Raw genomic sequence first — 25,366 nt, 5'->3', positions numbered from 1 at the left:
CACACAGATTGGGGGGGGGGGGTCCCAGAAGCCTGGGCAGGGCTGCTAAGGGGCATGTGCCCCGGGGGTGGGGGGCAGCCACAGCTCTGCACTCCCCACTCAGTACCCTCACGTAACCTGGACCACCTCCAGGGGTGAGACAGGAGCTGCCCCAGGTCCCTGGGTCCCTCCTAGTGATGTGTCTGTGTCCTGCCCTGGGCTCAGAAAGGGCTTGGCAAGGCCGGGGCTGGGGGTGGGCGGATGGGCCTGAGGCAGTGGCAAGACTGGCAGGTCTGACAAAGAACGGGGCTGGCTCTGGTCATTCCCCTCTGCCCACCCCCCCCCCCGCCCCCCACCCACCCCAGGCCCAGAGAGGGCGGGACTGGCCGAAGCTGCCAGCAAGGAAGGGAGCCTCAGGGTGAGCCCCGGTGGCCTGCAGGTGCGTGGGGAAGGGCTGTGGAGACCCAGCCCCCTGCCATCCTCCCTCCCAGGTTCCAGGCATCCTGATCAGTCCTGCCTCCGCACCTCTGCCCAGGCTGTGCGAGACCCAGACCGCCTGCTCTCCCCACCGCACCTCTGCAAGGTCTCCAGCACCTGACCACAGCTCTCACGCGTCTCTTTGGGAAGTTGGCCGTGATGGCCCCAGGTGAAGGGAAGTTTGTTTAAACTGAGCAGGGAGGGGCCCCACCCGCACCCCTCTCGGCTCCTCCCAGACCCGGCTCAGGGCTCGCTGCCTGGCAGCGCGGAAGCGCGGAAGCCGGAGGGGGTGGGGGTGGGGAGCACGGGGGTGGCAGTTTTACTTCGGATTCTGAAAGCCCACAAATGACGGGCCCTTCAGGAGGTGCAGGGGAGGGGGGGTAAGTAGCCCGGCCAGGCAGGCCGCCCTGCTCAGGTTATCTCCTCCGCTCCCTGACTCCTTCCTTGGGGGAAGGCCCCTTCCCCACACCCAGGAGGGCAGCACGTGGAAGAAATCAGGCTGCCGGTTCCTGTAAGGCCCCCTCCCAGACCCGCTTCCCCTTGTGGGGAGCAAGAACTTCCTCCTCCCTCAGCTTCTCCCCGAGAAGAGGGAAGGCCCGGGCCGTGCCCTCTGCGCCACCTGCCAGACCCAGAGCACGGGGGCTCCCCGGTCTCAGATGAAGGCCAAGGCCCAGGGAGGGCCTGGACCAGCTCTGTGGCAGGCTCCGCCTGCCCCCACAGCGGCTGCACAGACACACCCATGCCCTAGGGCCCCGCCAGCTCAGGGGAGGCTGATCCCCAATGCCAGGGCAAGGTGGGGTCAGGCCCCGGCCAGTCGCCTCCGGGCCAGAGTAGCCACCAGCAAGGGGGTTGTGAGAAACGGGGACCTCCCTGGCCACCCCCTCCATTTGGGGGTGCTGTGTATGTGGGCATGTGTCCAGTGGGGACTGGACTGGCATCCGCCCCCGGCAGGTCAGGGGTGGGGAAAGGAAGCACTTTGCAAACGCTTTTTATTCTGATGTGTTGAGAAGGCGAAGCTTGGAGCAGAGTGGGGAGCATGGAGGTCTGGGAACCTGGAGTCGAGGGGCGGAGGCAGCTGGGGCTCAGCAAGAGAAAGAGGGCGGAAGGGCCTCCCCAGGCTGCTGGGGACTGGGGAGGGAAGCCGCAGCTGAGGCTGGACCAGCCCCTGCCCGCTCCTGCCACCCTCCACTGGATTTGAGGAAGAAAAGGCAGTGGTCATCGGGGAGCTGGTTGTTGTAGGAAACAAGGCCCGGGGACATCCTGGCCCAGCCTCCTGCGGCCTGTCCGGGTGGCATGGGGTCCCAGCTCCCAGATTATCGAGTGTGGGGTGCCCGGCACAAGGGGAGGCCGGGATCCAAGGCCCACCAGGCCTCTGAGTTTGAGGTCTCTACCACCCTGCCGGCCCAGTTCAGTTACCTAACCTTGGCTGTCACTGGCTCTGAGCCTTAATTCGCCCATCTGCAAAATGGGACAAGGACGTGGTCTCTGGGTTTGTGATGGGGATGAAGCCAGATAAGGAGGTCCGAGCTGGGCTCCCTGCAGCCCCCAGAGCCAGGCCAACATAGGCTGCAGCTGCAAAGCCTTAGGGCTGCTCCTCTGGATGAGACCTGTGGATCCAGCCACCCCCCCCCCCCCACCGCCCCCACCACCACATCCACGGGGGCCCAGGGCTGGCCACGCCTCTCAGGCACCTGCACGGAGCTATTCAGATTCCCCTCTTTCCACCTCCCCCACATGAGTACCTGAGCCCCCAGTCCCCTGGAACCACCTCAGACAGACCTGCGCCTCAGGCCCAACGTCCAGCAAAACCAGGACCCCCTGGGGTTGCCCCAAAGAGCACTTTTATTCACAGCAAAGGACGTCACCATAGCAACCACCCTTCAATTCCCTGAGAACTTTCCCATTATCTGTCGCTTTCCTACCTACGTCTTTGCAGAAGGAAAAACAGAAGACAAAACACATCCCACGGGCCAGGTGCACCAAGCTGGGCCTGCGGGAGACAGGTACTATGCACGAGGTGGGGGAGGAGAGTCCAGAGCCCGGGACATATAAATACGTGCAGTGTTAGACATTTCCATCAGCTTTAACGACAAAGATATCTCACGTTTGGCTTCTGCTTTTTCTGATCCACAGAAAAGATAAAATAACACCTGCCCCCCCCCCAAGAAAAAACGACAAAACACCCTACTTTTTACCCACCCCCTTATGAGAAACGAACACAGTAAAAAAATACTGTCACAATATTTACAGACACACCCACTATGGGCGACTTTCTCTCTGCTTCAAAGAGGAGATAAAATGCTCAGCTCTGTCTCCCCATCGTGGGAAGAGACAAAGCGAAGACACCAGAGAGGGCTGGACAGACTCCCCAGCCAGGACGGCCGGGAGGGGAGCCACGGTTCCCCTAGCCACACGGCCCCGAGGGGCTTAACGGGAGTGGCTGGACCCCGGTGCTGTTTCTCTGCTTCCCAGTGCCTGGGCCAGAGCTCAGTGGGAGAAGGGGGCTCGGGACGCCCCCTACAGAACCCGACTTCCCTGCACTGAGCAACACTCACTTGTCCCGGGGGCTCCGAGGAGGGGCCAGGATCTCAGGGCGCAGGTGCCCCAGCACAGAGTCTGCACGTCCACGCAGAGCAGCCCCCAATCCCCATGTTGCCCTAAGACTCCGAGATGGTAAGAAAACTGCCTTCAGAGCGACCTCCGATGCAGGCACATGCTTCCGGGATGGGGCTCTGGAGCCCGCTGACCCGAGGCACGTGGGAACGCAGACAAGTGGCCCTTTTGCCCGCTCCCTGGCAGAACAGGACCGCCCAGCAGTCTGCTCCACGGACCGGCGCACGGCACACACACAGACGTAGGCACGGCCCCGGGGAGCCTCGAACGCCAAGGCCAGGGCGGCACAACACGGGTCCCCGGGCCCTTTGGATACCAGGGGCGCCCGAGGACGGGGTCTCAGCCGTGGCGGCTAGAAGATGCTGGTGTGAGGACACCAGGGCGTGTCTGGGTACAGGTGGCAGTGGATGGAGCGGAACCTGTGGGGACAGAGCAGGGGGCCGGTCCGTGCGGGGAGGGCGCACCGAGCACCCATCTTCCGACCTGCAGCACCAGGAGGGGCCCCGCGGCATGAGCAGGGCGTCGGGGCGCCCTCTTGGTAGTCAAGCCGCTCAACCACACCAGCTCTGGCAGACCGCCTAGGGGACCCTACGTAGGTCACAACCTCTCTCTCTCTGGGCCTCAGTTTCCTCACCTGGACGGGTCGGCCTCCACGGAGAAGGGCCCCTTCACGTGGATAGCATTCCGCTTGTTTTCAAACATGCCGTAGCTGAGGGTCACCTGTGCGGGGAGGGGCAGAGTGAAGCCGGGAGCGGCCCCCGCGCCCCCAGCTTTGTCCACAGCCGGCCGTTGCGGTTCGGGGCGCCAGGACAGCCTCGCCTTCCGGCCTCCCCCGGACCAAGAAGGAAGGTCTGTGAGTCACGCTGCACCCGCCCCACCTGCTCAGCACAAGCCGGGAGTGAGGTCCGGGGCAGGGGCTTCGGCGAGGGCCAGCAGAGTCGTCTGCTGGTGCAGGAAAAGCCCCAGATGGCACAGAGTGGGAGTGTCGCACGAGATGTGAGCAGGGTCCCGCCGGTGGGGGGCGTTTGGGTATCCCAGCGGCAGCCCTTCCCGACTTCCCTATTTACCATGGCGACTCCACCCAGCGCTCCCTCCTCCCCTCACTTCCTTCCCCTGCCCGCTTGCCCCTTCACTCGTGGTCGGGCGGCGGGCAGCGCACCTGCTCGTGGAGCTCCGAGGCCGGCACCTGCTGCAGGTTCTCCAGATGGGAGTGGAAGAGCCCGCTGCGGATGAGGGGCACCCCCAGGAGGGCCTCCACGATGTAGCCGATGGTACAGTCGTCCGGCAAGCGGATGCGCTCGGCCGTGTTCATGAAGTGGCCCCTGCTGCAGAAAGGGAGGAGAGGGCGAGGGGGGATGAGCTGAGGCGAGGCGGGAGCCAGCCGCCCACTGGGAGCCCGGCAGGATCCTGCCAGGCAGCACCCGGCACAGAAGGAAGAAGCCAGCTCCAAGGGGAGGGGGACACGCCCCTGTGGAGCAGGGTACAGACCCCGTCTGCGTTCCTCACAGGCTCGCGTGCCAGCCCGGCACCCTCCTCTGCGCCAGCCTGACAATTCTGAGTGCGGGGGCGACTGGGTGCAGAAAGGAGTCCCGCCCGACGATGCCTGGGGCCGGTGCTCACACCAGCCCTCGTGCCTGGCAGGCGGGAGGGGACCAGTGGTGGGGAACGTGACGCGGCCTGCCTGCGCACGTGAGGTTGGGGCACCCGCAGCTGGGAAGGTGAACCAAACCAAGCCAGGGGGGTCTTTGGGACCGAGGGCGGCCTCACCTGTGTCCCAGGGCACCCACCTGGCCCACGGGCTCATCTTCAGGGCCAGCCCCCGGCTGATGCAGAAGCCAGCCCCACCGGTGGCAAACCAGAAGTGGACGGGACGCTGCAGGAGGGAACGCAGGGGACCGTGAGACCCTCACCCCAGGCCACAGGGATACCTCTGGCCTCCTCCCCACTCCGCTCAGCCGTGCGTGGGGGGCAGGGGGTGGGGAACGCTCACCATCGTGTTCTCGCTGACCCTCTCGGTGGCCTGGATGGGCCTGTCCAGACTGGGCTTGCCAATGTAAACGTCCTGGGTGTGCGGGTAGCTGGCCAGCAGCCGCAGCAAAGCCCTGACGTTGACGTAGTTGTCATCATCCACGTGACAAAACCACCTGGAGAGAAGCAGGGCCGGTAGAGAGAGGAAGAGAGAGGCAGAGAGAGCGTCGCTGCGGGGAGGACCTCAGGAGCAGGCACCTGAGGGACTGGGGCCAACACTCACTTCCTCCCGGACTCCATGAAGTGGTCGAACTCCACGGCCATCTTGCAGGACAGGGCCTGGCGGCTGTGGGCAGCCGAGCAGTTGGTGTTCACCACGTTGCCTGTGAACAAGGCAGGGGGCTGTAAGCGGGTCCGGGCTGGCTCGGGGAGGACGGCGGCCACAGCAGAGCGGGACAGAGTGGGTGACTGTCCCAGGGCGCCCCGGGTTGAAGCTGTACCTTGCAGGGGCCCCCTCCCTCCGCACAAGGCTCAAGGCCTGGAGATCACGCCTGCCCCCCCAGCCCCACCCCCTCCGGGACAACCCGATCCCGCCCCTGCCCATTCAGGCGGCTTTTTCCCAGCACCGGCCACCTGTTGCCGCCACATCAGCTCAAAGGGCCCCGGGAGCTGAAAGGGCCTCATTTGCATGAGAATTGGGTGTGGGGGGGCCCCCCGAGTGGCAGGGCGGAGCCTTGAGAAAACCAGTTGAGTAAACTGCCCTCCCTGGCCCGTGGCCTCGGTGACCTCTCCGGAGGGGAGGGAAGCGTTCCTCCCAGGCGTGGAGCCCCCCACTCCTTCCCCCCAAGCCCGGGGCTCACCGGTGCGCCTGGCCAGGGCTTCATCCTCCCCGTCGGTGAAAATGAACGTCTGGAAGGAGAAACGTGGTCTTCAATAGGCAGCTCTGTGTCTCCCCCGCCCCCGGGGCCACGGTGGGGGGCGTCCAGGGCTGGGCACCCTGGGGCTTCAGCAGCTAGAGCTCAGCCACACCCACTCTCCACCCTTCTGTGGGCCTCAGTTTCCCCAGGTGCACGGAGTGGGTCTCAAGTGCCCATCCTAAGTAGAAGGAGGGCTGGGACTCGTGCAGACACCCCCCCCTCCCCCCCCCCTGCCCCGCCGTCGACAGCTGGGCCCAAGGTCACCCAGCGGCTGTGCCGGCACGAGCCAGGTGGGGCGCCCCGCCCACCCACCAGGTAACCAGCTCCCCGCCCACCCCACACACCTGGCGGGGCACACACCCTTATTGACACAGCGCCTAGCCTAGCCTGTGGGAGGGGGTAGAGGGCCGTGGTAGGGGGACAGGCGGAGGAGGTCGGCTTCGGGAAGCCAAGTCTCAATCAGTCAGGGACAAAGGCCTCTGCTGGACGGCCGCCAAGCCCTGGCGGACAAAGGGCCCGGAGGGAGGATGAATCACCAGGCATTGTCCGCCAGCTTTGTCCTGGGCCGCGCGGCGAGGGGCGCCGGGCTGGCCTTAACTCGGCCGCGTTAAGCGGGAGTGGCCGTGCTGCCCATTACCATACAGCTGGCCTGTTTAACTGGGCCGGGCTGGGCGAGAGGTCCGACGGGCAGGGGTGCGGCCACAGCACTGCGGTCCTCTGGGCCGGGCCTTGAAGCCTGGCCCCTCTCGCCCCGAGCGGTGTGACTGGCCGGGCAGGTCACCTTCTCTGAGCCAAAGAAGCCACCGCTGTTCTCTGGAGACTCCGACGGTCAGCAGGGTTGAGGCAGGAAACCGCCTGTGCCCCAGCCCACAGAGCAGTACCCCCAGCAGCTGCCCTCCTCCCCCTACGCGCCCCCCCCCCACCCCCCGCCCCGCAGCTCCGGCAAGGAAATCCAGGCTGGCAGACGGGCCTTGCCCAAGGCCACATCAAGGCTCCACCTGTGCCAGCACTGGGCCACCCCTGCCAGGAGCGCTCCGAGGAAGGAGGCGGGCAGCGGGGCGGGGCCAGGAGCTGCCGGCACCCGCCTGGGCCCGTCAGCACACGGGGAGGAATGTTCCTTCCTCTGCCTGGCCCGCCCAGCGCGTGCCGCCCAGCGCACCCGGGCATGGCTGAGTGCAAAGCCTGGGGCCCATGGCCGAAGTTGGGGGGGGGGGGGTGGGCTCTGAGCATAGGCGGCGGGCCACCTCCGTGCCCACCAGACCTCAGTTTCCTTTTATGGGTCCTAGGGAGGCTCTGGCATGCGGAGGCTCGGAGCACAGCACACACCCAGGAACCGGGGGACCCACCTGGGGTCCCCACCCTCCTTTGGATGGCTCCAGCCCCTTGCCCAGCCTGACCCCAGACCCGGGCACACACACTCAGGTGAGGCCACGAGCTGCTGAGCACCGGCTTAGAGCTGGAGAAGGGACAGGCCCCAGGTATGTCCTCTCCCTGCACGCACCCCCTCCTTCCAGGGCCCTGCAGGCACCCCAAGGCGGCCCGCATGCACAGACTCGCACCCAGCCCCCCACCCACTCCCCAGCATCTCAGCCCAGGAATGCTGTGGGAGGCCCAGGCTGGCCAGTGCAGACGCGCACTGGATTAAAAGGAAAATGCTTTCTTAATGAGATCAAGCGAGGCCTGTTCTCCCGCGCTTTGGTGGTGCCCTAAAAACCCAGCCCAAGGCTACGGAGATTAAAGTCACCTTTGTTCAGCTTCGGGGAGAGCAAGGCGGGCGGCCTGAAGAGGAGTTCGGGGAAGGGTGGGGCTGTGGGGGGTGTGAGGGTGCCAGGCCTCCGGTCTCCCGGCATCGGAGCAACCAGTAGAGAAAGCCACGGACAGGCTGCCTGGTGGCTCAGAGCCTCAGTTTCCCCCTCTGTCAAATGGGCATAACGAGAGCTCACATGTATGTACCCAGAGCAAAGCACTGAGCCTGACTCCTTTCTTTGATCTCCATAACGGCCCTGAGAGGTAGACACTGTACTACCTGGGGGGACAGTGGGGAAACTGAGGACCAGAGAGGGGCAGCCTCCAGCCTGTGGTCACACCCAGGGGGCAGAGGTGGTGCTAATCTCGCCCAAAGTGCCTCCCAGGGACTGAGACCACCCCCCTCCGGGCCACCTCCCCACTTCCCTAAGATGGGGCTGAAGGAGGAAGAGGGGGGCAGCAGGGGCAGCAGGGCTGGCCCAGCGCGGGCGGGGGGGACACCCACAGGAAGCGGCATTGTTCCTGGAGCTGCGATTCAAAGAAACACAGGATGCCAAGCTCTCCCCCAGCAATTGTGGCCGCTGTGGTGGCAGCCGCGGCAGCCTGGCCCACTCCTCGGAGGGGTGGGGGAGGAACGTGGGGGCCGAAGGTCCAGCCCCTCGTCCTGGACTTCAGGGACTGTCGTAGTGTGGTCCCTGCTGACCGCCATCCCCCCCCCACCCCCCTACTATCACTCGAATTGCGGGAAGTGTTTTACACATACCCCATGCTTGTGCTCTCAGTCTAGCTCAAATGGCACCTCCTCCGGGAAGTCTCCCAACCCTCCATGTGAGTCAGATGCCCATTCTCAGCTTGCACAGCCTTTCAGGGTTTCCGCCACCAAAGCCCTGACTTCTTCGGGTGTTCCACATCAAAGTGGGTCTGAATCACCATGCACAGAACTGGGAGAGGAGGACCCTCAGCTGTGACGGCTTCGAGGACCCCCTCCCCCACACGGGGAGGTGAGGAACTCTTGCTCGCTGTGACACAAGAACTGATGCCGGGGGCGGGGGTGGGGGGGGGGGCAGATTCAGCCTCTCCTGGTTGGGGTCAGCCGTCAAAGAGGAAACTGAGCGGCCCTTAAACAGGGACGTCAGGGCCCAGGGCAGTGACGCCGCCCCCCCCCCCCTCCCGCCCCGATTCCTGAGGACCTGTTGGGCTCATTCCCTCCGCCTCCAGGTTTGGCCGCCCTCTTTCACAACACCATGCTAGAAGGACGATGCTTGCCCCATTTCAGAGATGAGGAGACTGAGGGTCACCAAGGCCCTGGGCCTTGCCCAAGATCACCCCCGCTGGGACTGGTACCTGAGACCCCCTGACCACATCCCCTCTGCTGGAGAAAGCCCCCAAAGTCCAAGACGAGCAGAGCTCAGAACCCGGGGGCGGTCCAGAGGGGGCTGAATGCTGCCAAAGGTCACACGGCAGGAAGGCCGAGTCCTGGGGGTAGGGTGCCCGGCTCAGGGATGGTGCCCCACAAGGGCTGTCAGTCAGGGATGGGGGGGCCCGCAGGCCCCCTCATCGCCAGGCAACCTGAGTGGCCAGCGCGCCAGCGGCGGTTCCCATGGAGCGCATAGCTGCACACAAGAGGCCTGGTGCCTTTCTCCGCTGGAGAAAGGGGCTTTGTTACCTTGCCCAAGCGGCCGGCGTGAGAGCCGCCGGGCGCTGGGAATCCTAACGGCCCGGCGGCCAAACAAAACCCGCGGCCCCCGCCGCCCCCTCCCGCCGGCCCGCTGAGCCCCTGGGAAAGGGGATGCTGCTTTCCCAGGAGGCTGCCACGGGACTCCCAGGGCCCCCCTGGCCACGCTGGGACCAGAGAGGACCCTTCCCCCCACCCTGGCCCCCATCATGACCTCACCAGAACCCTGTCCCCAAACAGGGCTCAGCCACCCCGGAAGATCCCAGGCCTTGAGGTTCCAACAGGGAGGAACAGGTGTGGGGTCTTCTCTGAGCCCTCGTCCCAGGCAAGGGTCCCTCAACTTTACCCCAAATGCCCACTTAGTCCCTTGAATCTCCCAGCCCAGGGGCGTTCCCCCGCTGCCCCTCCCGCCCTCCGGCAGGGCCCGCACTGCCCTGTCCCGCCCCAACCCAACCGTCCTGCTGCAGCCCCGAGGGAGATTTTCAAAGTGGGGTGTGTCTTTATTATGTGTGGAGGAAGCTGGTGCTCAACTAGGGTGCAGTAAAGCACAAGGTTCCAGGCTCCAAAGATTCCTACGCTGTGGGGAGAGGGTCTCCGCACAGGCCCCCAAAACCCGGTGCTCTCTTTCCAGATACATTCTCCAGGACTCACTCACACCCACCCCAAACGCAGATCATCTTTAGCAAAGACTTGTCTTCATTCCACAGCAAAGACTCTCCCAGCCCTATGCGGGGCGGCAGGGGTGGTTCTAACCCTGACCCCATCACTGACGAAAGCGTCGTCCTCTCCAGGGAAGGGTCTGAGCCCAGGGTGGATGCCCCACTCAGAATCTGCCTTGGGGTGGTGTGGAGACAACAGCACCTTATTAATGCGCTCCAAAGTGTGGGTAGGAGAAGGGCATAAGAAGCATCACAGGGCACCAAACCCCAAGCACTGGCAGCCGGTGTAGCGTCAACGCATACCATCCAAGACTCTGGAAGTTGGATGGAGTAGGGTCCCCAACTGACACTTCCACAACTCTATGGGAAGAGTGACCCCATCAAGGAGACTGGTCTGGAAAGGGACGGGTTGGTGTCACCACCCCAGATATTCCAGGTGGCTGGACAGAGTGCAGCCTGGCGCCCTTCGGATACTGCCACCAGCTGCGCAAGACGGCACCCCTACCCCGCCCAGGCGTGGGGGCTCACCATCTGCTTGTGGCGCGAGATCCAGGTCTCCAGCAGCAGGTCGAGACGCGCGCGGTGAAACTTTCTGGTGGTCTTGACCGCGATGAAGACGTCGTGGGGCGCCAGCGGCTCCGCTGGGGGCGGCGGGTGGCCGTCGGCGGGGCGGGGGGCGCCCCCGGGCGGCGGGCCCGCGTCTCTGCGCGCGCGGGTCAGCAGGCTGAAGTACTCGGACAGACTGTGCACCTCGCGGGCGAGCGCAGCGGGAGCCGCCGCCGCCGCCGCCTCCAGCCCGGGAGCCGGGGCCGCCCCGGCGGGGCCCGCCAGGCTGCGCAGCGCTCGCCGGCCGCGCTCGGCGGGCACCGGGGGCGGGGGCGGGTCCGCCGTGAGCACCAGCAGGCAGGCGAGCAGCGCGCCCGCCAGCGCCAGCAGCAGGCGTCGGCCGCAGCGCTTGAGCATGGTGGGGTGGCGGCCCCCGGCGCGCCCTGCCGGGTGCGCCCTGCCCTGCCCCGCCCCGCAGACCGGCGCGCAGGATCCCGGGTCCCGCGGCGCGTTGGGCTGTCCACTGCCCGCGCCCCACGCTCTTAAACCTCCCCGCCGGACTCCGCCCTCCGGGGGCGTGGCCCCCTCGAGGGCCCGCCCCCGCCGCGCGCTCACTGGCTCCCGGGCCCTGGGGCGGGACCTCGCGCCGGTCGCCCCCCGAGACGCTCAGCGCCCACGTGGGGCCGCGGCGGGGGTCTGGGAAAGGCCCGCCGGGCGCCGCCGCCCCCGCCCCTTGTGAGCACGTGCACGCCCCGCCCCGCCCGGGTCGTCCCCCGCGGGCAGCCGAGGGGCGTGGGGCTTGGGGCCGGGCCCGCCCCGGTGGCCCCGAAGGGGAAAGCAGGCTGGCCAGCGCCGGCCGGGGCTGCCCGGGGCGTCTGGCACGCGGAAGGGCGCGCCCTCAGCGCGGTGACCGGGGTTCTGGCACGGGGGCTTCGGGCTCGGTAGTCCCGCCGGAGCCGTCCTGACTTCCTCTCTGGGCGCTGCCCCTCCCCGAGCCCGGCGTCCTGCGCTTGGGGTGCTGCGTGCCGAGAACGTGGGGCGGCGTGTAGGCGGACTAAGGTCTAAGTCCTTTCTGCCTCGGGCAGCGGTTATTAGTACCGAGGAGGGGCTTAGCCGCCCGAGCCGCAGGTAGGGCCACGAGGTTGCAGCGAGAAAGCACCTGTATCAAATTCCACCTTCAGCTCCACCCCGCCCCCCCCCCCCCAACCCGAGGTAATTTCCTCAAGTCCCAGCCCGACGGCGGGGGTGGTGGGGTTGTTCCCCAAATCCTCCAGGCGCCCTGTGGCGAGAAGGAACTGAGGTCGCCCCTCCCCTCGCGGGATGAAAGGCTGCTTTTTGTCCCATTTGGTCCCTCTACGATCCGGCCAGATGTGGCCCAGCTGTGCCCCCGCCCCGCCTCCCCCGGCACACGGCGGCCCCCGCCCCCAGGCCTTCCCACGGGTCGGGCCGGCCCACCGCACGAGCAGGGGCGGCAGGAATGCGCGCCAGCAGCCCGGGCTGACGGCGAGGGGCGAGGGGCCCGGAAGTGGCCGAGGGGCCCCCTGGCGCGGGAGCTGGGTCCGAGTTCTCTGCCCTCAGCATCTTCCGGAAGCTCAGCCGGGGGCGGCTCTCCGCTTGGCTGCGCCTCCTTCCCTTCCCGTCCCGTCCCTCCTCGGCTCTGGCACCCCCTCCTTAGGAGGCCCTCTGCGACCACCGGGGCCACAGCCCCTGCCCGCTCAGGTCACAGCTCACTCTGCCCGCTGGCCAGTTACTTCCGCAGAGCTTAGCCCCCTGCCTGCGGTGGCGCTGTGGGTGCCGGTGCCTCTTCCTCTGCCTGAGTGTCGCCTGCGGGAGAACAGGCCTGGAGCGCAGTGGGTGCTCGCTAAGGATTTGCTGGGTAAATGCCCCCAGGGGGCTGTGGCCCATTTGCTCCCAGAGCTCTGGGGCCCTAGCCCTAGCCCCCGTGTCATGGCGTGTGATGGGAGATAGTGAGATAGTGGTTCCCAGGCCTCTTCCTGCCCCCGCCCCCCCAGGTAATTAGCAGGCGCCACCTCAGGCAGACAGTTGCCTGAGCAGATGGTGCTGGCTGTGCCCAAGTGACAAGTCTCCCGTGGTGTCACCTCCTGCCATAAACCCCGCCCCCATCAGCCAGAGCCCAGCCTTGGAGCCTCTGGCAGCCGGAGAGGCGGGGTGGGCAGGGGAGGAAAGGGCCCTATGGCTGCATGGGCTGCCCCCAAACAGTCAGCTGAGCCGCAGCCCAGCCCAGCCCAGCCCAGCCTCAGGTCTGAAGTCCCTGTGTCCTTGCCTCACCACCAACTCCCACCGACCCCATATCTGGGCTATTTTGAGAAGGAGCCCCCTCCACTCCCCTCATCTCTCCTCAGGAAGTCTTGGGCAGTCTCCACCCTGGTCTCCCTTCCCTACCTGCTCGATGTATTCTCTACTCAGTGACCAGACAGATCTAGCCCCCCCCCCACCCCCCCACCGCCAAATGGATCAGAATCTTCCACGGCTCCCCATTGCCTCTGAGTTCAAATCCTGGTCTGCTGTCTACTTCCCTGGGAACTCATTCCCAGCCCCGTTTCTTGCCGCACCCTGCAACCCTCCCCATTCCCCAACAGCCCAAGCACCACTGAGCCCTCGGATCTTTGCATGAGCCGTGCCCGGGATTCAGGTCAGTGGCTTCTATACTTAGCAGTACCCACTAGATGCTGAGTGTTCTGCAAGAGAAGAGAGGGAACAGCACACGGCCACGTCAGCCCATACTCCCACCAGACAAGGTCCTGTGGCCCCCCGCCGAGGAGATAGCACTGCCTGCCTGCACCCCAGAGCGCCCCTGCTTTCTCCGACTGGTGCCCTTGGACACACCAGACAGCAGGAGCAGTGTACCCATTGTACAGAAGGCAAGGATGCGGGGGGGTGGGCAGGAGACGGGGTTACTGAGAGGGGCTGGTCCAGCCTGGCAGGGGCTAGAGGGAGTTTCCTGCGCCTCTCCGCAGCCAGGCTGGGGCGTGGGGGGCCCCCGGGTGCGGCTGCCGTCTGGGAACAGCAGGACAAAGCCTTCTAGCATTCTTGTGGGGGCCGTGGGCTTTGGCAAGAGTGATTCAGTTTCTTTGCTGTCAGGGGAATGGAATTTCGTGGTGACTCCTTGAGGTCTAAAAACTGTAGGGGGGTGGCCTGCTCAGCTGCCCCCGCCCCTTCCCCAGCCTGAGGTGCGCCCCTCCCTGCCCCTGACCTAGGCCCACGGGCTCCTACCAGGGACCCACTGAGCCAAACAGCCGCAGGGGAAGTGGGGGTGCTGGGCTGAGGACAGGAAATGGGGAGCTCGAGAAGGGATGGGGGGTGCTGACCAGGTTGCCGGGAAGCCCCTTGGGGCGTTAAGGTCCGGGGGGGAGGGGGCTGGGAGTGGAGGCTGGACCAGGGCTCTGCTCTGGGCACAGGCACAAACTCAGCCCGGGGGTGGGTGTTGCCCTCTGGAGCCAGACTGCTGGCCTTGCAAACCCACAGGGGCCCCTTCTCAGCTTTAGACCTGGACCCGGGATGTTCCTTGTCTGAACCTCAGTTTCCCCACCCATAACATGAGGATAACACTACCCTCCATTTTATAAGGTGCTTCTGGGCAGAAGGTCAGACAAGCAAGCAGCCTGACTCTCTTGCCTGGGGACGTTGGGTCTGTGTGCCTCCTGGGCAGCAGACCTCCACTCAGCGTGGTGTCTCCGCCAGGCTGGGGCCCCGGGGAAGGCACGTGGCTGAATGACCTCAGAGCCGCCCCTGAAATTTAGACAGGTGGACTCGGAAAGCGGGCCCACCTGACCACAGAGCCCCGCGGGGCTCTACTCTGCCCCCACATCAAGCTCAGAGGCAGTATTGTGTCCCCACCTGAACGCAGCCTCCTTTCTCTGCTGGGGCTCAGCCCGGGGCCTCCCGTGGATGGGGGTCTGTCCCACCAGCTACTGGAAACCCCTTCTCCACAGGCTCCCGGGGTCCTTGGGGCCGGCTTCCCCTGGATTGTTTCTTTCCCGGGAAGATCCAGGAGACATAGCGGGTGGCCCCGTTAGCTCTCAGGAAGTCATCCGAGGTAGGCAGGCTGCGTGTCACTGCAACAGGGAAGGCCCTGTCCCAACCCCACCGTGAGCTGGTGGCAGGGAGACGGAGTTGGGGCTCCTGGACGGGCAGACATGAGGACGCTGCCCCCGCGTTGCCATGAGGGCATCAGAGGATAACTGGCAAGAAGGGAACCTTCTGGATGCCAAGGTGCCCCCAGCAGGCAATGAGTGGCACGGTCACAGAAGCCCCATCCCAGAAGCTTCTGGACAGGGAGTCCCGCTGGCAGGAGGGGAGGGTTGGCTCAGGAGCCCAGTGCAGCCGGCTCCACGGCAGGAGGGAGGGGGCACAGCGGGCAGCGGCAGCTGATTCCCATTACTGCAGCTGGGGTGGGCGCTGCCCCCACGGGAAGAATGAACAGTCTACAGCTGTGAATAGAGCCCCCAGCCCAGCCTGGCCCGGCCCGCCCGCACGCCCGCTCTGCCCGGAACCCCTCACCCCCAGGCCTCGCTTTGTGTGGTCTTGGGCCAGTTCCCTCCCTCTGCAGATCTCGGGATTTCACTTGACTTGGTAATAGGGATATGGCCGGTGCCTTCCCTTCCCCGCCCACCCTTGGCTGGTACCCTGCAGGCGTAGAGAAACAATGAGCCCTGGCGACATGGCCCATTGGCCTGAACTCTGGGGCCTGGAGTGGTCGCAGTGGCCCGGTGACTTGGCCTAGGTGGCTGAGTAAGGCTTCAGGGGACACCCTTCAAGGCCAGCCGGCTGCCACCTCTTCCCTCAGCCCTCAGCCCCTGTGGCACCTGCCCCCGTCCCGGTCCTGACCACGAGATACTAACTGCCCGTTTCCCTGCCTGCCTCCCCAGCTAGCCTGGGAGGTCAGGGGCCATGCTGAGTTCCTCAGCAGTGCCTGCCACAAAGCAGGTGCTCAGTAAACAAACACTGGCTGGACAGATGAGGAAGGGAAGGGAGAGACGGATGGACGGAAAGGCAAAAAGGCAGAGAGAGGTCGTGGGGATGACTGGGAAGGTGCCGGAAGTGGGCTACGAGAGGGCAGAAGCACTGTGTCATTCGTAGCTGTTGTCCTCAGTGCTTAGAAGGGTACGTGGTGCGTCTTAGGTACCTTAGAAACATCCGTCGGATGATACGTGGATGGATGGGCAGATGGACAGACGGACGCACGCATGGGTGGACGGACTGGGTGGATGGATGGATACGTGTAGATACACGGACGTGCAGAGGCTCAAGGGAGGGCCCCTGCTTCTGTCCCCCCAGCACCCAGCCCCGGGGAATGTGGGTTTCAGGGGAAGGAGGGAGGCCCGGCGTGGCTGCCCACTGAACCGTGAGCTGGCACCGGGGCCTGAGGGCAGAGCCGTGGAGGGTGGCAGGGGGCTGGCAGGGGCTGATGCCCGTAGTTCTCAGTGACCATACACTGTGTGCCCACCTACGCTGGGAGGGTCTCACTCAAGCGGTTGGTCTTGCAGATTGGACATGGGCGGTGCAGAGCGGAGAAGAGGCACGCCTCCGACCCCACAGCCAGTCGGGGACGAGTCTCTCCACCGTGGGGCAGGGCTTCGAACACCAGAAGGGAGACGGGCCCAGGCCTGGCAGCTGCACCTCTCCCTGGTGGCTCTGCGCTGGGGCCAGACTGGGCTAATCTGATTTGCAGCCCCCAGGAGCAGAGCCCCGGCCGTGAGGACACATTACTGACGTGCTACGGCGGCCAGACACCCACCAGGGAGACACCAGAACCACTTTGCCCCAGCCAGCCTTTGTCTTGCCAAGAATGGCTAGCTTGTGCTGTGGCCACGGGGTGGGGAGTGGTTGTCCCCGTGCCTGCCAGGCCCCAGGCATGACCCCTCGCCCCAGTCATGACCTGGTGCCCATGTCAATGGGACCAGACCCTGGGGGCAGTGGAAGGAGGGGCTCCCGGCCGGATGGAGGTGGTAGGGATCGGAGTCTCGCCTCAAAGGGCGCCCCCGCCCCCACTTCGTGACCCCGACCTTATCTCTGTAACTCCCTGACCTCAGGTTCCTCCTCTGCGACAGGAGTCGAGTTGAGTGAGCCCCTCACTCCCAGGGGTGGAGAAGGATATGGCATTCATCTCTATTTTAGGTGGCCCTGGAAGTGACGGGAGGGGGAGGTTATGTGCCCAGGAGCGGCAACCACACCCACAAAAAGATAAGCCACCCCCACGGCACCCATTCGTCCACCCGTCTGACCGTCCATCCGTCCACTCACCCAACCATTCGACGGGATCCCCGGCACCTTCTCCACCCCTGGCTCTGCGTGGCTCCGGGTGGTTTAGGAGGTGAGTCAGACGCAGCTCCTGGCCTCAGGGAGCTCACACCCTTGTGGGAGGATCTGCCAGGCTCTCAGACGTCCTCCCAGCAGAGAGATGGCGGTCAGGGCCGGGAGACGGGTCAAGCCCAAGTGTGCCCGGAGCCCAGGCGAGGGATAATCCACTGTGTGCCAGGGCCGGGGGTAGTGAGCATCAGGCAAGGCTTCTAGGAAAAGGTGGTGACTGGCGAAGGTTTGGGTGGGGGGGAGGGTGGGAAGGCAGGAAGGGGTGCTGCCCAGAGGTGGGGGGGAGGCGGGAAGGGGTGCTGCCCAGAGGTGGGGGGGGGGTCACGCAGCTCGGCGGGGGTCTGAGTCGATGAGCAGAGGAACGTGAAGCTGGAGAGCTGAGCAGGAGCCGGCCGGTCCTGGGTCAGGGTCAAGGTCAGGGTCAGGCCTGGGAGGCAACGGGGAACCACAGAAGGTCTGCCAGCAAAAGGGATGTGGTTCGAGTTGCATTGCAGGAGGAGGGGGAGCCCGGGCAAGAGGAGTCAGTCCCGGGCCGTCTGTCCCTCCAGGCCTCATGCCCTTGCGGCCAGGCCTTTGCTCTCCCTGCTCCCTGTCCTGAGAGGCTCTGGCAACAGGAGGATTTTTTCAGGAGGGCAGGGCCAGCTCCTCAGGGGTAGGTGGGCCCTGGTAGGAAGGGGTGGGAGAGGCAAGGAGGATGGGACAGGGCTGAGGCCCGCATCAGAGGGAAGGCCAGGCTTCTCTCTGCAGCCCTGGCTGCTTTGTATACACACGGTCCGCAGGGACCAGCCCAGGGGACATTTGGGGCGTTTGGCAATGCCTGGAGACATTTTTGGATGCCACGCCCGGGGGTAATGCACAGCCAGTGCATCCAGTCAGTAAAAGCCGGAGGTGCTGCTGAATGCCCTACGATGTGCGAGCCGGGCCCCCAGCAAAGAACTGTCCAACTGGAGAAATCGCCATCCGCATGACTGGCCTCTCCCAAGGCAGGAGCCTCCGTGGGGCACTCAGGGGGGCTCCCGGCCACGCCTGGGGTCCCTGACAGGTATGCGTGAGCCTGGCGGGGAGGCCCCGACAAGCAGTTTGCTCCCCACTTCCTGCCAAGGTCATGTGAGGGCAGAGGATGCGGCGGGCAGGGCTGCCGGGACAGTGCGCCAGCCCGGCAGCGGAAGGATGACACAGGGGGCTCCTGCGGGTGGCCTCCACGGAGGTCAGTGGGGGGCTGGGGCCGGGCCGGGCCGCCCGGGCCGCGGGCCAAGGCTCGGTGAGGGCAGGGGCGGCAGAGCGGGGCCCCGGACCCCGTGGCCCCCAACGGCCTCCAGGTGCTTGCAGCCTCCGGCCGGGCTGGGTTTGGGAAGGTGGCGGGGAGGGGCCCCCCTGAAGGCTGTTTGCTCAGCCGAGGTTTAATCTCCAAAACAGGAAGGCTCGTATTGACAGAAGCAGCAGACGGAATTGCCAGAGCGCCTGCCAGGTTAGGCTCCCCGGCCCCCCTCCTCCCGGCCCCGGGCTGGCCCCCCCCACCCCTCCACAGATCCTGCCCTGCGGTACAAACGCTGCCAGCCCCCTCCCACAGCCCCGAAGCTGTGCCCCTCGGTGCCAACCGGGCCCCGGCGAGAGGGTACCTCGGCCTGCTCTGCCCACTGCGGGGAGGGCTGGAGGGGGGGCAGGAAAGTGGAGGGAAGGGGGGCCCGGGGCGACAGGCTTAGCAGGGCGTGTCTCAGCTCTCATTTTGCAATTGAGGAAGCCGAGGCTCAGGGAGGGAAGTGAGCTGGCCTGGGTCACACAGGGGTGGGGTGGTGGTTGTCTGCCCCGGTGCCCGCACCCTGGTTCTGAAACACGCGCGGGCAGGTGCTGATGAGCCAAGAGGCGGGGCCCAGCGGACCCCCAAGTGCCCTCCCAGGAAGACCTGGCTCAGGGCTCGCCACGGCGGCAAATGCGGCCGAGGCCACAGATGCCCCCACTGCCAGCGGAAGCCGCAGGAGAGGGCAGGGCAGGTGTACCCCGGGCAAGCCGGGTCCTTCGGGGCGGCCGCTTCCTGACGGCAGGCCTGGTCTGGGCCCGGCGGCCCCTTTCTCTTTCCAGGCAGCTGACTCTGCGTGGGACCAAGGTTCACAGGCTGACGCCAGCCTGCCCTCTGGACCCTCTTGAGGCCCACGCCCCTCTCCCGGCCACAGACTCCCTGGCCGCCCGAGGTGGGAGGTGGACATTATTCCCGGGCAGTTCCTTGCCCAGAGCTGCCGGCTCCGAGTGAGAAGCGGGCACTGTGGTCTTGCGTGGACCTGAGGGCTGGCCCCCAAATCCTAGAAACGGGCTCCTGGGCTGATGCCATCCCTGTCTCCCTGCTCCCCACTCTGGAGGGCCGGCCCTGCCCCTGCAGGCCTCCGACTTCCTCTGCTGCTCCCAGCTTACCTGCTGGGCTCAGTCCCTCCATGCCTGCCTCCCCAGTCAGTGGCCACCTCCTTGGAGAAGTTTTCCTGGGTCCCTCCCCTCTTTTCCATTCCTGGGTCCCTTCCAGCCCCCGGCACATATTCTGGCACCCAGAGAGTGCTCTGGGACGGTGGCAACCACAAAGAGCTAAGAATTTGCTAGACGTACAAAGGGGCAAGAAGGAGCTAGGGCCATTGCATAGATGGGAAGACAGGGTCCTGCCCAAGGCCACGCAGCGGTGAGCCCGTGTCTCCAGCTTCCCCTGAGAGCAAGAATCTGCGGGCTCCCGCCTCTTGTGGGGCTCCCGCCTCTTGTGGGGCTCCTGCAGTCCTGCGGGGCTGAGCTCACGGCCCCCACGGCCCCCACGCGGAGTCTAGGGCGGGTGCGGTGCTCCGCTCAGAGGCCGGCTGCAGACGTGAGCGCACCTCGCACACAGAAGGCCTGGGTCTCTGTTCCCAGAAGTAGCTCCTGGCCAGGCCTGACTCTTCCTGGCTGCTCCAGAAAGCTCTTCGAGGGCCAGGAAACCAAGCGGCAGCCGGGCATTCTCGGGTGGAGGAGCGGGTGGCCGCCTGGCCTGCTCCGGGGGTGGAGGGGGGTGCGGCGTGTCCTATGGGCCCCTCTCTGGGTGGGGGAAGGGAGGGTCCCCAGTCTCAGCTCTGTCCCTACACAACGAGCAGGTCTTAGGCAGGCAGTTTGTCGCCTCAGCTCTCGGCCCAAACTCCGGGCCCTCGCAGGCACGGCTCTCGGCTCTCGGGCCGGTCCCGCCCCCCTCCCCCACCAGGGCCGGGTGCCCTGGGGCAGGTCTGCGGGCCAGGAGCATCCTCCAGTCCCATCCCGGCCGGCCACTGCTGTCACTCTATCCCGGTGACCCAGTTTCCCTCCTGTCCATGCCAGGGGGGGCGGGGGGCCCTGGGGAGACAGTGTCCCCCTTTGAGGGGAGGGTGGCGATGGATCAGATGTCCCGGGCGCGGCGTCTGCGGGCTGGGGACAGGGGCCACGGCTTGCAGGTCTTCAATAGCCCGAGATTAAGTTCCGTCCCTGGGGGCCCCGTTGTGTGGCCATTGTGACGGCGTGGGAACCGAGGCGTTCTGGGCCAGACAGGGACGCACCTCGGGCCTGGGGGCCGACGGGGCATCCCGCGGAAAGGAGCACGCGCAGCTAGCTGTCCACCTGGGGTCTCGGGGAAGCCTGGACTCCGGCCGGGCAGCCTGCGACGTGTCCACGCTGGGTCCTCAGAACCCCGCCGGACCCCCGTGCGCCGCCTGAGGGAAGGTGAGCAGAGCGTGGGCCGAAGTTCAGGCTTCTGTCCTTGGTCAGTGCACCATCGGCACACGTGCGCAGCAGACCTCACTCCGCCCCCGGCCCCTCCCCACCCCTCTTGAGGCTCTCCTCAGCCTCTCCTGCTCCCTTCGGCAAAGTCCTCCCCCGGCGCCCCCCCAGCTCGGATTGCAAGGCTGTCCTCCGCTGACAAAGCCACAGGCCGGTCCCTGCTGATGTGATCGGAAGCGGGGGGCCACCAAGTCCAGGTGCTGGCTGTAAGCTCTCGCGTTCCCTCCCTGGAGACGCCAGTGCAGGAGTGAGGAGGACTGTGGGAGGCCGGGAGGCCCGCACCCCGGGGCCTGAGCGTGCCCCCTCTCCATCACCCTCACCTTCCCCGGCTGCGGCCCCGAGCACCTGCTTGGCGGGGCCGTCGTGCCCGGCTCTGCGCTCTCTCTCGGTGCCCCAGACACAAGTCCTCGCGCGTGCGGACGTGTGCACATCTCCACACGTGCAGGTGAGCCCGCGTGCGGGGGTGAGGTGCTGCACGTGCGAGCAGAGGACGCGTGTGACCGTGTGCACACACGCCCAGAGCAGGCGCCCGCGGCCCGAGCAGGCTCCTTCCGTCCGGCACAGCTGCAGACTCGGAGTGGGGGGGGGGGGGGCAGCGGGGCTGGCCTCAGCCTCATTCCCCAGGGAGGCAGCCGGGCCAAGGTGGGAGGCCGAGGCCAGGCCGGAGCGCCGGGCGGGGGCCAGGGGGCCAGGGTGCGGCCCCACCACGAGCTTCCTGTCCGGCTGGCCGGCGGCGGCAACTTTGGACGGAAGGTTGGCCCCACCAGGAAGGCGCTGCCGGAGAAGCGGGGTCTGTGGAGGCTGAGTCAGCTTCCCCCAGCGTCCCTCCCGACCCTCCCCCGGCTCTTCCCCCAGGGCCTTCCCTGACCTCTGCCTCTGCCCTAGCTGGGCCTGAGCAAGGCACCCAGGGGTGCTGAGACGAGGCTCCCTTGGTGGTGTGATCCGGCACCCCCGGGCTGACCCGCCGATTCCCCGAGAGACGTACTCCCCGCGTTCTCCCCACTGCCCTACGGAGTGGCCGGGGCCCCCGAGAGGGCCGGGTGTGCTTCGGGGCACACAGCTGGCCCTGGAGACGTGTGGCTGGACGCTGGGGAAGCCCCCTCCTCATTCAGGGCCCTTGTGACCGCGGCAGCCACAAACCCTTCCTGGACCACTGACTCCGGAACATCCTTCTGTCTGGGCAGCGACTCTGGGCGTGGAGGGGATTTGAGGCCGGTGCATCCTCCAGGTTGGGCCAGGCCTGGCGACCCCTTCAGATACAAAGAGAGAGGTTAGCGGCCCGGGAGCAGCCCATACTGAGGTTGTAAGAGGCGGGTATTGGGTAGACAGCTGGAGGGCTCACGCTGGGGAGTCCCCAGGTCACCCTGGCTTCAGAGTCGCTCCGGGCGGCCACCAAACCCTCCCGTTCACGTAGTTGGCAGCGTATGGACACTCCCGGCCCTACGTTAGAGACAGAACGGGAGCAAGGCAGGCCCAGGCTTACCCTCTGAGCTCCTGGTATTCTGGGGACCAGCAGAGAGGGAAAGCAAACACACGTAGCTCCCATCAGGATCAGCAGGGTAAAATAAAGGAAGGGGGTGGAAATTGAGCTGACAACAGAACATGCCTGGGCCCGACAGTCAAGGACGGGATGGAGGAGGCAACATGTGGGCTGACAGCCAAAGGAAACAGCAGGTGCAAAGGCACTGGGGTCGACGGAGGCTCCCTGCCCGCTAGCTCGTCCCTCATGGGACATTCATGTGCGGCTCGTCCCACGGGCCGGAGCTGCATGGGGTTGGATCAGATCTCAGAGGGAAGTCACATTAGGCAGGGCCTGCCTGGGGTGGATGGCTGAGGGCTGGGCCGGCCACTGTGGGCTATCCTTCCTGGAGGAGCTGGAACTTGCAGAGAGAGGAGAAGGAAGAAGTTTCCCTATCAAGGGGACCAGTGTGCAGGAAAGTGGCGTGGGAGGGATCGGGGGCTGGGAAGGTGGCCACGGGAGGCGTCTGTGGCTGGGCTGCAGGAGGTGCTCCCAGCCAGTCCTGTGGGGCCAGGAAGCTGGTCTCCGCCTGGACCAATGGGCTGTGGACCCGAGTCGGGCAGGGGTCTGTGGGACTCACATCCGTGCAGGTTGCTGGGGGGGACTTGCACACGCGGTCCCCCGACTGGGCCCCTGTCCCAGGCCCCCTGCTCCTCTCCCACCCACCCAGGTTTGGGAGACGAGCCTTTTCACACCCCCCTCCCCGCGCTCACATTGGTGTCCTGAGGTGCTGTCACAAATTACCACAAACTTGCCTGAAAACAGACGCTTACCGTCTTCCACTTCTGGGGGCCCGAAGTCCGAATGCAGGTGCGGGCAGGGTGTCCCTGCCGGAGCCCCCGAGCCTGCCCCAGGCCCCTCTCCCAGCTTCCGGCGGGTGCCGGCTGCCACAGGCCGTCCCCGGCTCGCGGCTGCACCGTGCTGACCTCCACCTTCACCTTCCCGAGGCTGCCTTCCCTCGGTGCCTCTGTGTCCTCCTCTCTCCTTAGAAGGGCACCCGCCATTGGATTTAGGGCCCACCCCAAACCCGGGATGACCCCACGTCAGGATCCTTCACTTAATTACACCTGCAAAGACCCTTTCTCCCAATAAGGCCCCTTGGCACCTTCTGGGGGGTAGGACTTGAACCTGTCTTTTTGCGGGGGGGGGGGCACCATTCACCCCAGTGATGCCAGGGATCCGGGAGGCTGCACCTTCCCTCACTGCCAGGCCAGCACCTCTGCCTCGATGGGAGCAGCCTCAGGCCGTGGGGGCACGGCTGACACGTGTGAGTGGACAGGGGCACAGAGCCTGTTGATGGTGGGGGCGGGGGGGCCGCTTTGAGAGTGCGCACCACGGGGCCTGCCCACCAGAGTGCAGCCTGCGGTCCCCACCTCCACACGGGACGCACAGACAGCCAGGTGGCCTGTCTCCGTGCCCCTGGCCACGTGCCCGGCACAAGGATGGGGGTCGAGGAACCCCTCAACACCCAGGGCTCTGCTGGCCTTCTCACGAGTAGCGCATTTCTGTCTCAGCCCTCAGGTCTGGGCATGAGCATCGGGCAGGTGGCCACCAGGCTCTGGGCCAGCAAGGCCCAGTACTTGCCCCCCTGCGATTGCCCCAAGGACCGGAAGGCGCTTCCCACCTGGCAATCACCTGTGCCAAGACACAGGCTCAACTCACCTTCCAACGCATCCTTTTTTTTTTTAAACGTTTATTTATTATTAAGAGACAGACACAGAGTGTGAGCAGGGAAGGGGCAGATAGAGGGGGAGACACAGAATCCCAAGCGGGCTCCAGGCTCCGAGCTGTCAGCACAGAGCCCGACGCAGGGCTCGAACCCACGAACCGCGAGATCATGACCTGAGCAGAAGTCGGACGCTCGATCGACTGAGCTGCCCAGGCGCCCCCCAACGCATATTTTATCCTATATGGAAGCCTGGCTGTGACCTCAGCCAGCGGGGGGCTGGCAGACCCAGAGCACCGGCCCCACAGCAGCGGAGCTGGGAGCACAGCTGCCTCCTGTGAGCCCTGCCCCGGGTCTCAGCTGCCTGTGTGTGAGGTGGAGTGACGGTCCCGCACATCCGCCCTACTCCCAGGGGTCCCCGGGGGGAGGGGCAGCATCCCTGGTCACAGATTCAGAAACTGAGGCCAGAAGGCGCCTGGCCTGGTCTCCCCTGCCCAGCCAAAGCGGGCTGGGGCAGACCCAGGCCCCAGCTGGCCAACCACCTGCTGACCTGCTTCCTCCCGGGCCCTCAGGGGGGTAAGGCGGTGGGAACGGGCCACGTCTCTGCCTCCCAGCCCCCCGGGCGGCCGCCCCCTGGGAGGCCTGGTCATCGGGCTCAGGTGTCCCGCACAGCCGGTTCCTCTGCCTCCTCCCGTCCTCGCCGCTGTGGAGCCAGAGGGAGGGTCACTCCCCAGGGGCCACAGGCGAGGACGGTGGGCAGGTGGGGTTGGCTGTCTGGCCGTGGCCGGGCCCGGCCAACTCTGACGCCATCGCGTGCATCTCTCAGGGGGCTGGGCCGCCTGGGTGTGTCCACGGTGACCTCCCCTCAGCCCCTTCCCAGGACCCCCGGGCCCGCCCCCCAGGCCAGCTCCGCAGCTCCCATCCTGCTCTGGTTAAGGGGTGCGGGGCCCGCCTGGAGTCTGCTGGCTCAGGCGAGCGGGTAGACTGCAGCTGGCCAGATGGGTGCTGGAAACACTCCCCCAGTGAAGGGCCTGCCCCCCTCAGCTGCCGGGTTTTTCGTGGGGAGTCGGGATCGAGACCCCACTTTGCAGGAACGAAAAGCGAGGCTGGACGCAGTGGCGGCCCCACCGCGCACGCTCGGATGCTCTGCCCGCCGCATCCCACTGCCAGCTGTGTCAGACCTGCCCTCGGTTTGCCTCAGGCCAGGTAGTTGGGGAAACTGAGGCTGGGAGGGGCTACGTGCTACGGCCTGGAGCAGAGCGGGACTGCGGGAACAGGTGGCTGCTGTTGCCACGGTCACCGTCACCGCCGCCCCTTCCTGCTGCACTATGCACCTCGGAGCCCCGACCTTGTCTGGTTCAGCACCGGACCGCTGGGCCCAGGCAGGGACTTACGTTCAGGAAATGTTTTCAGACCATGAGCCGAAGCTTGAGCCCAGATCCGCCTCATTCCGGAGACGTGGCTCCCCGACCCTGATTCTCTCGCGAGACCACCACGCCCGCACTCCTCGTGGGGTGT

The 25,366-nt window shown here is 66.0% G+C and overlaps 1 protein-coding gene and 1 long non-coding RNA gene across 2 annotated transcripts; one reads left to right on the top strand and one right to left on the bottom strand.

Moving 5' to 3' along the window:
* Window positions 1-2,280: 2,280 nt before the first annotated feature.
* LFNG (LFNG O-fucosylpeptide 3-beta-N-acetylglucosaminyltransferase) lies at window positions 2,281-11,102 on the bottom strand. Its single transcript, XM_045461996.1, has 8 exons — window positions 10,563-11,102; window positions 5,898-5,946; window positions 5,321-5,420; window positions 5,060-5,213; window positions 4,857-4,942; window positions 4,229-4,394; window positions 3,704-3,789; window positions 2,281-3,488 (listed from the first exon to the last, which is right to left on the bottom strand). The coding sequence occupies exons 1-8, from the start codon at window positions 10,995-10,997 to the stop codon at window positions 3,422-3,424; spliced, it is 1,143 nt and encodes a 380-aa protein (XP_045317952.1). The 5' UTR covers window positions 10,998-11,102; the 3' UTR covers window positions 2,281-3,421.
* Window positions 11,103-17,836: 6,734 nt separating this feature from the next.
* LOC123588842 lies at window positions 17,837-19,487 on the top strand. Its single transcript, XR_006708036.1, has 3 exons — window positions 17,837-17,952; window positions 18,327-18,378; window positions 18,990-19,487. It is a non-coding gene; the product is annotated as an uncharacterized LOC123588842 (long non-coding RNA).
* The last annotated feature ends 5,879 nt before the right edge of the window (window positions 19,488-25,366 follow it).

This window comes from Leopardus geoffroyi, chromosome E3 (genome assembly GCF_018350155.1).
Source record: "Leopardus geoffroyi isolate Oge1 chromosome E3, O.geoffroyi_Oge1_pat1.0, whole genome shotgun sequence".
Lineage (NCBI taxonomy): Eukaryota > Metazoa > Chordata > Mammalia > Carnivora > Felidae > Leopardus > Leopardus geoffroyi.
Note: the sequence above shows the minus strand (reverse complement) of the source record. Positions and strands in the feature narration are given on the sequence as shown.

Excerpts from the sequence above, each read along its gene's own strand:
- LFNG (XM_045461996.1), bottom strand. The coding sequence starts at position 10,997 with ATGCTCAAGCGCTGCGGCCGACGCCTGCTGCTGGCGCTGGCGGGCGCG. Across the intron at positions 5,421-5,897 it reads AGCCCTGGCCAGGCGCACCG|GCAACGTGGTGAACACCAAC; the intron begins GTGAGCCCCGGG and ends CCTTGTTCACAG. Across the intron at positions 4,943-5,059 it reads GGGTCAGCGAGAACACGATG|CGTCCCGTCCACTTCTGGTT; the intron begins GTGAGCGTTCCC and ends TCCCTCCTGCAG.